The following is a 14,109-nucleotide window of genomic DNA, read 5'->3' on the forward strand; positions in this document are numbered from 1 at the left end:
TAATAAAGTGACCTAATTCACAACAGCATGAACACAAAAGTTCAGTCCAGATCATTTCACTATGAAGGATTATTTTATTCTCCATTTCAATTGGACTTGATTGCGTTTGTTTTTTTTTTGTTGTTGTTTTTTTTTTCAGTTATTTATTCTGCATGTCTAATTAATAATAAGTTAAATTAATAATGACTTGTTAAATTGAACAGCAACTAGGCCAAATTAAAACATTTCTTCATTTTGTTGTTTATAACTTCTGTTTTTATTCTCATCAGTGAATATGGGAAAGAGAAGTGGCAAACAATATACTGTACCAGCAGAACAGATGTTAAAATAGCAGTGATACTCTAAAAAATACTGCAAATAGAAAACTGAAACAAGCTTTAAACTGAGAGGTGCAGACGACCAGACACTGTGTGTGTCATACCAAGAGCTGTACACACACACACACATACACACACACACACACACACACACAGAGTCTCTCTCTCTCTGTCTCTCTGCTGATGAAAGATTCACATCTGCACATATCTCAGGACTCGGACCTCCCCACTAAACCAGGGCTCTATTCCCCGACTGAACCAGATCTGACCCTGATGACCCCTGACCCCTGACCCCTGACCCATCCTGATGAAGATGAAGACGGTGAAGAGGCTTCTTCCATGAAGCAGCTCAAAGATGAAGCAGGTTTAACAGCAGGTGAATTCCCCAGCGCTTGTGCCGTCTGACATGTGCACTTGAACACAGACAAACACAATACAGAAGTCATCCAGGAAACAAAAGCTTTAGTCTGAATACAGCATGTGTGAGTGTGTGTGAGTCAGGAGAGAGATCTATGAGCAGTGCTGTGTCTCTGGGAGGTACACAACATAATCATCACAACCCCACCACAGTCTCCGCTAGCATCCGCTGAATGGGACGCTTTGTTTCGTTCATTACCTCTTCAAGATCTAGTTTGGTCCTGACTTGAGAACGAGCCAGAGCCACTCTAAACAGGAAGTGAGCACTTGGGTCGCCCCTAGAGGCTCAGTATATTTACAACAGAGTTCAAGTGAATCCGGATGTTCAATGACAAATCTTGATTTTCTTCCAGGAGCCAAAGGGAAAAAGCACAAACCCCTTCAGACGGGAGGCAGGGAATGATGGGAATGATGGGAATGATGGGATGTAATCGCGTGTAGATGTGAAGGAGAGAGCGCAGCGGCACACGAGGAGAGTGAGCTCATCTCAGTCAACACAGCGCTCATTGTTGCTGGATCACAACTGTAACTGAAAACCACTGAAGAGCCCCCAGCAAACCCACGGCACCCATTCAGCTCATTCAGCACGCCACATTAAGAGCCAGGGCTCTTCTCCCACAATTCATTCAGAAGAGATGAGAAAAAAAAGAAAAAAAAGTATTACGTTTCAGTAAGAGATCTCTTAAACGCCTGATGTGGCATTTATTTATTTTAGGAAGAATGGGAAATAGCTTTAAAATGACAAGAACTAGTTTAAAATAGAGGGAAAATACCGTAAAAGCACACATCAAACAGTACTAGTGACAGTAAAGATCTGATTCAGTACTCCTCATGAAAATAATTAACTATGAACATCTTATTCAGTAGTCACTCAGTTTGTCCAGTTAAAGTTAATAAAGTGCTCCAGGCCTCACTGTGAAGACTCCACAGCTCATAGCATGTCTGAATACACACTCCTCTCTGAAGATACACAAGGCCTTCAGTATCAAAGTGAGTATGAGAGAGAATAAACATGGACGCACAAGAAAATAAAGAGCGAGACATGCTCGATATTGAAAAGGGTTATTAAATACACCGTAAAGCCTTAATTATGATAGACACATTCACACACACACACACACACACACACAGTCAGACGATAGGAGTATGGTTTATGGTTTCCGCTTATGCAAAACTGACAGTAAAAAAGGACAGCCTCTGTAAATATACATGTTACTACAGGCTATATGTCTTAACCTGAGAATCTGTATTCATTTCATTTGTATAGTTTGTATAATATTGCATTATATAATAAGAAAGCTCACTGAATGGTTCAGTTAATGCTGACAATGGATCCAAATGAGAGAACTGTGAGGTGGCATACTTCACTGCACACAGAAAGACAAGGATAAAGGAAGATAACCAGTGATTGTGGGAAGCGTGAACTAACACTGTTAGCAAAACTAATCCAGGAGTTCAACAAGCTTTCCTGTCACAATGAGTGAATTTAGCTAGAAAGCAGGAAAATTCCAAGCAAGTGTCAACAGAGCCAGGAAAAGTGGTGAAAAGAGTGACATTATCATCTCACCCAGGGAGACACAACACGCTCTTTTATGCACACAGGAAGTGGACTGGAGCTAAATCACACGCAGCCTTTCCCAAGGCCCACATTAACAAAACACAGACTCCTGGGAAGACTTCATGAGACCAAGTCAATCATTTTGGTTCTAACAGCAAGAACAGTACAGTGAGAAGTGAAGTTCAGTGGCATTAATCATTCTCCAGGAACTCAACAGGACAGATGATATTTTAGCATGAACTTGTGCACTCAATGCTCAGGAAGTGCTCAGAAAGGTAAGAGCAGGAATACCCAAAGTTATGGAAGACTAACACAGTATTCCAAATTAGCTGACTCTGTACATTCCTGTTTCTTTATGATTAGATTATGATTAGAGGAGGTGCACTGTATATCATTGACTATTTGCACATGAACATTTTTATACGCAAGCCTGAATTTGAGAATAAATAAAGGCCACATGATGCTGCTGCAGAGACACATGAGAGAGCACATGGGGAGAAATGATGGGAAACTCAGATTGTGTATCCATCAGAGGAAGACACTGATCTGACAGACATGTGACCTCACTGATGATGTCGCCTGCAGAAACACAGTGACAGGCACCAGACAACCAGTGTCAGCACACATGACAGCCACCATACTGCTGCCCTCGAGAGCGACGGTCTCCATACTGCCGGCAGCCATATCACCCTGGAGCCCAAGACCGGTTTCCCACTGAAGCTAAGCAGGGTTGAGCTGGTCAGTACCTGGATGGGAGACCTCCTGAGAAAACTAGTGCTGCTGGAAGAGGTGCTAGTGAGGGCAGCAGGGGGTGCTCACCCTGTGGTCTGTGTGGGTCCTAGCGCCCCAGTGTAGTGATGGGGACACTATACTGTCAACAAGCACCGTCCTTCGGACGAGACGTTAAACCGAGGTCCTGAATCTCCGTAGTCATTAAAAATACCAGGATGTCTTTCGGAAAGAGTAGAGGTGTGACCTCGGCATCCTGGCTCAATTGCCCATTGGTCTCTGACCATCATGGCCTCCTAACAATCCCCATATCTGCTGATTGGCTTCTTCACTCGGTCTCCTCTCCACCAGTAAGCTGGTGTGTGGTGGGCGTTCTGGCGCACTATGGCTGCCGTCGCATCATCAGGTGGATGCTGCACACTGGTGGTGGATGAGGAGACACCCCCTGACTATGTAAAGCGCTTTGAGTGCCTAGAAAAGTGCTATATAAATGTAATGAATTAATTATACTGCTGCCCTCGGAGAGCGACGGTCTCCATACTGCTGCTGTATAAAAATTGGTTTCTTACATATTTCTTACAGGTTTATGTTGGGTTTATTAGTTTAGGGAACAAGCTAAAGAAAATGAGAAATAAATGAAGAAGATTGTGTGTGTGTTGTAAAATGTGAATGACATTATGTTTCTACTCTAATTCATCAATAAAAAAACATTCAAATGGTGTCTGTAAAAATTATTAATGACAGTTATTCAAACAAACATTAAATAAAAGACAAGTGAATAGAAAGTTTAATATGTAATTTAATGCATGTTAATTGGAATGCTCCTCTCTGGAGATATTTTTTCAGAGAAGTTGCATGACATTGTTAATAAGCCTTTTAAAACACTCACTGAGTGATTACATGAGAAACTTCAGGAAGCTCCTGTTTAGTTCACTTGCTTGATGAATGGTCTAATTTTGGGTTCATCACTAGTGATCTTATATGAAGCCCATTTTGATGACAAGCGCTTACTGACTGAAACACTGAGCTCAGATGTGATGAAGGAAACGTGTGTCCACTGGGATGCTGCCTTCATTGTGCTCATGCATCACTATAGAGACCAGTGCTGCTTCACCTGTTGTTTAATGCCCATCCCAGCATCACCTGTGCAGAGATCACACGCCAACATTCATCAAGGACCTCTGCGATGGATGCATCTCAACATCTTGCCATCTTGATGAAAACACCAAATGTACAGTCAACTGATTGTCATCACATTGTCACGCATGACATAGTGGTAACCATTTGCAACGCTGTGAAGTTTTGTGGCTATGAACAAGAAACAAACAATTCCAAGAGTTAACTTGTTTGAGACACATTTTTGACTGAAGTCACTGTAAGCAAAGACTTATGTTTGGCAGTTTTGACTAAACACAGTCTTCCAGCACTGCTATGTGCTCTCTCTTATTATCTTTGGATCTGTTGTTTGGTCATGGCTCATAAAGAGGGAGTAAAGTGGGCCGTTGTGGGTCACAATATTTTGAATACAGCATTCAGACTTTGGTTTATTTTGGTCTTGTTTGTGTTAGCCGTTCTTCCCAGCGAGATCGGACAACACTGCCTCTGTGGTGCTGAGGCCGCAGGGAGATGATTGAGAACTCCTCTCTCCTGATGATTTTCATTAGGGCTGCATGATAACCATATCACGATTAGACGGAAGCGCTGATAGTAAAGCACAGTTCTGCATTCAGCAGTAAAACAGAAGATTTAACTGCTTTCATTGAGTAATAAACACACGACTACATCTATATCAGAGTTCTGCTTATCATTTTCATTATAAAGTATATAATGCAATGCCTTTATCACCGCTCCGTGTGTGTGTGTGTTATTCTGTGTAAGAAGCCACATCATCTCACAGAAGGATTTGTTTCAGACACTCGACTGATGTTATGAAGTGAGGTTAGAGTAAAAACATCTTCTACAGTGTGGTATTTTCACGTGCTGAAGGATGGAGCAGCATAGTTCACGGAGAAGCTACGAGTTCATAAAAGCATGATTATATCGTCTGTGGTTTTTCAGGGACCCACGGCTCTGTGTGGTAGATGCTGCTCCATCTGAAAGCAGGTGATAGTGATTAACTACTGATCCCAGAAGCAGTTTTACTGACGGGACGCTCATGAGAAGCATCTGATTCCCCGCGCAGCACCCAGCTGTCAAACCGACTCAAACTGAAGTGTGATACGCTCATGAGCCGCTGGTGTCAGCATCTCAGACACAAGTATTCTCACTTTACATGACTGGAGAAGATCAGATAATACACTTGAGAAATACTAACTGCTATAAACTTATTTTATGGTGGAGCTGTTTTATGGCAATATATTACTGCCTAAGGATTAACAATAATCATTATTCATTATTGTGATTATTTTCTTCCAGCCTAGTGTGAATGTAAGGTGCAGGTCCGAGCTTCAGTCTGGTCTCTCGGAGCGCTCCAGATTGATGAATTCACCTTCATCAGAGGTGTTCGAGATGTTCTGATGCCTCCACAGTCAGGAGAAACACCACCAGACACGTTCTTCCATCTCACCTTCTCCTGACAAAAGCAGCAGGCGGCACATGTGCAATTCCCCTGAAGTACATCATGTTACTACACTTTACATCAGCAGGAACGGGGTGTCCCAAACTCACAACGACCCCTGACCTCTTTACAGCTGCGGCCCGAGACACACACACACACACACACACCTCATCATTCCTGACTTCAAACTACAGAAAACACTCATTCTTCAACAGAGCCTGAATGAAGGACTGCTCAAGTTAAAGCAGACGTGATGATGTCACAGCCAGAGACTCGTGGCTCACATCAATATCTGCTCAAACACTGCCAGCAGCCAATAAAACACTTTCCATTCAGTCATGGATTCGCTGCACAGTACCTTCCTGTGTGCAGCTTCCATCGGAGAGTACAATCACTTTATCATGACTTTACGTGTTTGTTACATAACGTGTCGAAACAGACCGCTGGAATCTAAACACAGAAAAAAGGGAATCCCATCAGCCACTTCATGAAGCCTGTCTGAACGAGACCAGATGAACGGACAACCATTAAAAGGACAAACAGAAGAAAACAGCTTTGTGAAATCCCCCGGAGCTTAACTCCATCCCCAACAATACAAACAGCTGAACAGATGTATTTCTAACAGCAGAAAGCACTGGAGCTGACAGCTGCACGCACACGCACACACACACACACACACACACGCACACACACACGCACACACACACACACACACACAGGTCTTCCTGATCTCAGACCCAGGTGTACACCCATCCTGACCCGCTTCAGTCGCTCAGAGAGTTTAAGACGCCTCCGGCTATAAAACACACACACACACTCTGCTCCTCCCAAAGCTGGTTAAACAACACAAAGCAGCGGTGAGAGCGTGTTATAACGGCTCCAGTCACACACACACTCTTCAGATGAAGTGCAGCTCTGACATGAGATTAACACACACTCTTAGAGGAAGTTCTAGTTCTCAGACCCAATCACTGTCCTCCGTCTCATGATCGCTGCACTACACACGTTCATTAACCCTGCGTGAGCTGCATCTGTTCTTCACAGAGCTTCAGTCTGCAGCTGTTTGGCTCAAACGAGTGGAAACTACTGTTAAACACTCGTGCGTCATTACTCGTCTCAAAGAGGCTTTTCTCAAACCTGGCATCTAACAAAAGCACTTCACTAGATAAACTGCCAAGTTCTAACAGCGGTGTCGTCAGAGACCTGAATCACTGCGCCTGCAGCGAACACTGCTCCCAGAACAACTACAGCAGCAGCTCACTACATATACACACACACACACACACAGAGACACACACACCAGACACACACACACACCGGACAACACACACACACAGAGACACACACACACACACACAGAGACACACACACCAGACACACACACACCAGACACACACACACACCGGACAACACACACACAGAGACACACACACACACACAGAGACACACACACCAGACACACACACACCAGACACACACACCGGACACACACACCGGACACACACACCAGACACACACACCAGACACACACACACACACACACACCGGACAACACACACACACACACACAGAGACACACTCACCACACACACACACACACACACACACAGAGACACACACACACACACAGAGACACACACACACCGGACAACACACACACACACACACACACACACACCGGACAACACACACACACAAAGACACACTCACCACACACACACACCGGACAACACACACACACACACACACACACACACACACACAAACCTCCAGCACCAAGAGCACACGGCCCACTTCTACACACTCTCACACATACAAACAAACACACACACTCACTCAAAAACACACACACACACACACACACACACACAGCCCATCAGAGTCCAGAGGAGGAATGTAAACAGCGCCTGGCCTTGTGTTTTCACAACACTGAACTAAAGCTAGAATGATACAGTGAAGTGTTCTTCAGACATCACCCCCACCATCAGCACACACGGGTCAAAGGTCACAGCCCTGCATGCGGATTCTGAAGTGTTTATAGAGCATCACCACAAAGATAAACATTTGATATGAGGCTGTGTCTACTGATCTCATCTAACATCTGATGAAAGGAGTCCTTCAGCCAATCAGAACACATCTGAGACCGAACTATGAGCCACGTGACTAGTGTGCTAGAACCACTGCACTAGAGCCAGACCTGTTCAATACGAACCCACTCAACTAGTGTCAAACGTGTTTTAAATCCGAACCCACGGCACTAGACGCGTGTTATCACTGCTCTCGCTCTGAATCAGTGTGTGTGTGTGTGTGTGTGTGTGTGTGTGTGTGTGTGTGTAGCCCGCTAAACCCCGTGTGTGTGTCGGACCTTGTCCAGCTCGTCGTGCAGCTCGGAGAGGGTGGGTCTGATCAGCTTCTCGCCCAGCGGAGCCGCCGTCTGCCGGTAGAAGTCGATGTTGGGCACGGCGTCGATGGTGTTGTGTCCGAAGGTGCGGAGGTAGTAGGTGTTGGTGTGTGTGTCGTAGTGATGGTGCTGCTGGCCGCCGGTGGATGAGTGCAGGCTGCCCTCGCTCATCACCGTGTCCCCGTTCTGCGCGCTGTCCCCCGGCGCCGCGTCCGGGCTCGAGGCCGCGAAGTTCACCACGCGAAACCGGCCCTTGGCTTCCTCGCCGCCGGACGCGAGATCCCGTGGCGGTTCGGCGGAGTACTCGGGTGGAGAGGAGTCCGAGGCCGGCGTGTGCGCGGCGCACTCCGACACCAGGTCCACCTGGAAGCGGCTCTGGCTCGGCGTGGGACCCGCGGGCTTCAGCGCGTCAGGCTCGGGCGCGGAGAGATGGTCGCTCGCGGCGGGGGGCGGAGGTGACGCCGACATGACAGAGAAGCGTCCTCAGAGCCGATGATGTCCGGTAAAGTGCAGCGGAGTCGGTAGAGGTGACACTGATGCTGCAGGAGGACTAAAACAACGCAACAAACGGAGAACAGCGGCGCGTGCGTCCAGTCAACAACTCCTGACAGCTGAACGCGTGCGAGGAAATATCCGACGCGCTCCAGAGGACGCTAACGATCTTCGTGAACCGAGCGTTCCGTGGCTAGCGTTCGCCGTGATGCTGCGCGACCTTGCCGCAGCTCCGCGTCTCTTCACTTTATAAGCACTGCAGCAGCGGCGATGCTGGGCGGCATCGCGAGAAGAGGCGCTCTCGCGAGACCTCCCTCTCCATCAGGGTGGAGACTCACACACAGATGAGGAGTTGAGTCACCTTGTGTTGCGACATTGGGACGAAATCTGAGAGTATCCGTGGATCGCGGAAGAGGGATGACCGAGGTCTGGCAGAAGTTAGGACACAGGCTACAAAAACACACATAGTCTCATATGGATTCATCACTAAAAGAGCGCGATCTCGATTCAAACACATGCAATCTTGTTGCTGTGATGATTATTCCATATGTCTATTAAACATCTGAAACCACAATCATCGGAATATTTAAATCTGAGAGAGCGGCGCTCATGAGCTTCACAAGTCTACAGCCTACACTTCTGCGAATCAAACAGTAAATAATAACGAAAGGATTAGGATAAAAGTGTATGAGTGATCGAAATGAGTAGCTGTCCTTCATAACTCATGTCACGCTCGAATAAAGGCTGTAAATCTTACATTATGCCAGTTATAGCGACCAGCGACTGTTAAAATGCATTTCATTTCATGTCATTCTTCTTTTTTTTTAAATAGGCTCATTTATAACATTAAATAAAAAAAATGTAAGAAACCTTAGCGAATATACATTATTACTTCCCACTTCTCCACCTAGCCCACCCTCCCCTCACAAATATACTCATCTTAAAGGATTGAGATGTTTAGAAGAGTCTTCATGCTGCTGTTTACTTCCGGCGGGGTCACGTGGGTCATAAACAATCATCAGAGCCTTCACTTCTGTCAGAACTGTGCCACAATCAATCACTGCTGGGGAAAACAGTGGACATGAATCAAGTCTGCAACTCATAAAACCACATATATTATATAGAAATAGATCATCTCAAAGGAATCGTTTGATGGCAAACATGTCGAAAATTAGCTGATAGGCTGTCGATTCTTTAAACGATCAGCTGTTTTCCCACAAAAGCGGTTTATTCCTCCACTGACATCCATTCAGAGAAGCAGGAGATCAGATCATCTGTACACATGGTGTTGTGCTCAGATTCATACATTCAGAAAGATTCGTGAACCATTCTGTTCCCACAGATTATAATGCAACACCCTATTTTTAATATATTCCACAAATAAACATAACTCTGAAAATCCATCTCTGATTATCGTACTGTAGGTGTACTTTATCAAGTTTAAACCTATTGTTTCTCGCAGACAGAAAACATATCCTAACTTTCCTAACACTTCTAGACAAAATAATGAAGCCATATCAAACTGAGTTTTATTTTAGCTGTAGAGAGTTCACGGCTCTGTTTAATAATTGTAATAACATTTATCACACAGTTGTTGTCAGATTTCGTTATTGATTTTTAAATATGAAATTGAATCGTAAGCTTAGTGAACAGTTTTGGAGAACTTGATGTTTCGTCAGAGAGCTGCACTCGTGTGTCTGTGAGGCGTCTCAAAGATAACGTCCTCCATCATCCGTCTGAACAGACTGCACATATGACAGTCAGCAGAAGTGAGAGAACAGTGTTTATAATGTTTGAAATATGATATTGTTCTGATGAAAACGCATTGATTGGCTACTGGAGGCCTTTATTCACCCCTGAGCCATGTGAGGCATGTATTATTATGGATGGATGTGCTTTATTTGACTTCTTTTGGACTGTTGGAACAGAAACACCCATCCACTGCCATTATAAAGCTTGGAAGACGAAAGTCATGTACACACAGGATGCTTTGAGGGCGAGTAAATCATGGGCTAATTAACATTTTTGGTTGAACTGAGGGAACAGATCATGGTAAAACTGAAACACACACTGATTCAAACCCCAAAAATCATGAATGTGCCAAAGCTTCATGAAGCTGTGTTTCGAGAACACCCATTAATGTTGATCTGGTGTGAGTGGACATTATTTAGCATGATGTTCACGATGTACAGGAATGAGGTTAGGGTGTGTAAATGAATGCTCAGTTTAGGGTGGATTCAAACTTCTGAGGTCTAGAGCGCTCACATGAGTTCACCCTGGAAACACAACCGGATTTTTCTATTGGCTTTTGGATTATTGCAGAGATTAAGCTCTTTGACAAACAAAAGTTAATATTTCTTCAATGTGTTGTCCATCATGTTAATCTTCATTGATATTTAGTAAATGATGAAGCCTCAATACAATTGGCAAAAGTATAATGTCCTCACGACTTCAGCTTCAACAGCTCTTTCAGTCTCATTTCATGCATTTAACCTAAAAAACCCAACAACCTTGAAAACCCCTTCTGGACAATGGAAGCGGAAGTGCTATATTTGTAACTCGTTTCCAGGTTTCAGATTACTAAACACTCATCTCTTGGACCAGTACTGTATGAAGTGGATCCTGAGGTTGAGCCTGTGGTGCATTAGCATGCGTGTGTTTAGCATGTTCTGCTCTCCTCAGCCGTCACGTGTGTGTCTTCAGGTGTGTGTGTACTGTCCCTATAAAGCATATTAACCAGACAGATATTAAAATGCACAGCAGTTGTTAAACTAAGCCTGAAGTGTGAAAATGAGCTGTTGGATGAGTTTAGATCAAACTCAGGCTATTATCCAGTAGTGATGTTCTGCAGCTCCTTCAGCACACACTGTATCACACCACAGTATATCTGTATGAGACTAGTGTGAGTTCAGCTATCGTCTGGGGTCTCAGCTCATTCCTGCTGCTCATCAAAATGACTGTTTCTGTTGTAATTATTGATTTGTCATCTGTGGTGAAACTGAGGAAATCAGTGAACAGACATGGTCATCATCATGCTGCTGTAATGCTGTGTGATGCTGGGATAGTGTACATCAGTCGGAGGAACACAAGACACCACTAAACATTACTAAATCAACAGTTACCTCACTTCTACACCCCACCTTAACATTGGTTTTTAACAAAAAATGTATTTGATTGAATCAATGTGTCATTGTGACTTTACATCACGTCCTTTAATCAACATTAAATGAACAAGAAAATCAACCTTGTTGCATCAGTGTAACAATATAATAACTGTCAGTGAATCAGCATTAACTGGGATTGTTTAGAAAAACTAGACTCATGACACGACAGCAGTAAAACAGCCCTGTGTGGAACAATCAGTGATCACAACATCATTCTCATTCAGTCTTCAGCAGCAGATCCTGTTCCCAAACACTATTAGACATCTGATCAGGTGTAGCTGAAGTATTGGGTTCTGAGATATATTATGTGACCTATAAAAGGATTATACGTTCAACAAAAATACTAATTAAAGTATTGAAAAAAGACTAGATCAAATTGGAGAATGATGAAGTCAAATTCAAACAACTGAATATCTGAATTCAACCTAAATTAAATAAAAGACATGAATAATAAAGAATACGTTTGACTTGATTTAAGATACGAATCCTTTTGAATTCACCAATAGCATGATTTTATGAAAGGTGTTGATTTCTGGACACATGACAGTGGTGTTATGGATCACGGAGGGAATATTAAAGGACTGATCTGAGATGACCAGGTCACATATGATGAACTGTTAGGATGGAGTGATTTAACCATCTTCCTATCAGCTTTACTAGCAGTGCCGCCAGACCTCTGCATGACTTCAGCTGGCAGCAGAAGAACCTGAAGTGATCTGTGAACTGGCTGGATTTACAAGCTGTTAAACTGAACCTTCAGAGGCAAACGCTGGCAGTGTGATCAGTACAACTCTAGGAAAAGGTTAGCACATTCAGAGTAGATGCCTCACACTAACCGTTTAAGGCACTTATTTGTATATTTCGAATATTGCAAACATCCTGCGCAGTTACAGATGCTAAAATCATAAAATGATACCATTATGATTGAAATGGTTCCGTTCATAAAGCCATTAGTCCCTTGTTCATTCCTGAAGGATTTATTTGAATAAGTCAGATGACTCAGTGATTGTTGCCATCTACTGGCGGTAATGATTTCATATTTAAAAACAAACTTCTTCATCATTTCCTCTTTCTTTTTTGTTAACAATTGTTTTATTTTATTTTTATTTTTTCAGAGGTATACAAGACTACAAAATAAGTAGCAAATATACAAACCTAAAACCCACCTCTGCTAGACTTCATATAGAAATAAAACACAGAATCTAGTTCTCAAATAAATAAAATACAAATAAGGGAATAGATTAATTAAAAAAAGACAATACAGGTTTACAAAGAAGATAAAGTTGACACAGTATCAAAAGCAGCTTGCCATATATTCAGAATTAGCATGGGATCCATGTATACGTCATAATTTACATCATAACTTCATAACTAATACTAGCACTTACCTTTCCTTGTCTATTATATTCTTGAAAAACAAAACCCCTGTCTCTGTGTTCTGTGCTAGACTAACTGAGACTTGTCATGGCACTTGAACACTGTTGTTGTTCTCTTGTTGACCTGACTGCTTCTGTTGTTCTCATTTGTAAGTCGCTTTGGATAAAAGTGTCTGCTAAATGATTGAATGTAAATGTAAATTATTTCATATTTCTATATTGACAGTGGGATATTTTATCTCAGCACTGGGTACTGTATGTCTGTCCTGCTGTAAATGCATTCGTGCTAGCGCTGAGCTGCATTAGCCTGTAACCTGTGAACTAATGTTGTAGCTTCATTCAGTCAAAAACATCTCACATGTGCATGCTTTTCCATCTGTAATAACATACATAATACATTTACAACCAATCAAGTGTCATTGTTGTTACCTGTAGAAATTAACCCTCCAAAGTCTCAAAAAAATTACATTTAAATTAATTTTTTAGAGAATGTGTCCATAATCAGAGACTTGATTTAGGTCATCATCTCATCACTAGATAATAATAAAAATGAATGAATAAATGAATAAAACAGAAAGATTTTAACATCATGTCAAAAACCCCTTTTTTAGGTTACTCCCAATGTAATATTACACTATAAATGTACATTACATTTTTATCAATGTTATTATTTATACACTGCCATTCCAAAGTTTGGGATCAGTTAGATTTCTAATGTTTTTCTTAAATATTATATAATTGCAATTTCAAATGTTTTCTATTTAAATATATTTTAAAGTGTAATGTATTTTCAGCATCATTCCTCCAGTCTTCAGTGTCACATGATCTTCAGAAATCTGAATAATATGATGATTTACTGCTCAAGACACATTTTATGTATATATTATATTATAAATATATTAAACAGTTTCAACAATGATAATAAATCAGCATGTTAGAATGATTTCTGCTGGATCATTAAATCACATTTTAAATTATATTATATTAAAGTAGGAAAACAATAATAATACATTTCATAATATTACTGTTTTTATAGCGTGACAAGTGTCACAAACAAATGCACCTCTCCTCTCCTCCTCTGACCTTCTTCTCCTTCGA

The 14,109-nt window shown here is 42.5% G+C and overlaps 1 protein-coding gene across 2 annotated transcripts in view; it reads right to left on the bottom strand.

Moving 5' to 3' along the window:
• Positions 1-8,936, bottom strand: part of LOC127966176 (solute carrier family 12 member 2) — a 44,534-nt gene extending 35,598 nt beyond the window's left edge. The window contains exon 1 of one of the 2 annotated variants that reach the window (XM_052567014.1): positions 7,944-8,936. In XM_052567014.1, the coding sequence (XP_052422974.1) occupies positions 7,944-8,447 (504 nt within the window). In that variant the 5' untranslated portion in view covers positions 8,448-8,936. The remainder of the gene's footprint in view (positions 1-7,943) is intronic. The other variant, XM_052567012.1, reaches the window with a different exon arrangement.
• Between the last annotated feature and the right edge of the window lie 5,173 nt (positions 8,937-14,109).

This window comes from Carassius gibelio, chromosome B10 (genome assembly GCF_023724105.1).
Source record: "Carassius gibelio isolate Cgi1373 ecotype wild population from Czech Republic chromosome B10, carGib1.2-hapl.c, whole genome shotgun sequence".
Classification (NCBI taxonomy): domain Eukaryota; kingdom Metazoa; phylum Chordata; class Actinopteri; order Cypriniformes; family Cyprinidae; genus Carassius; species Carassius gibelio.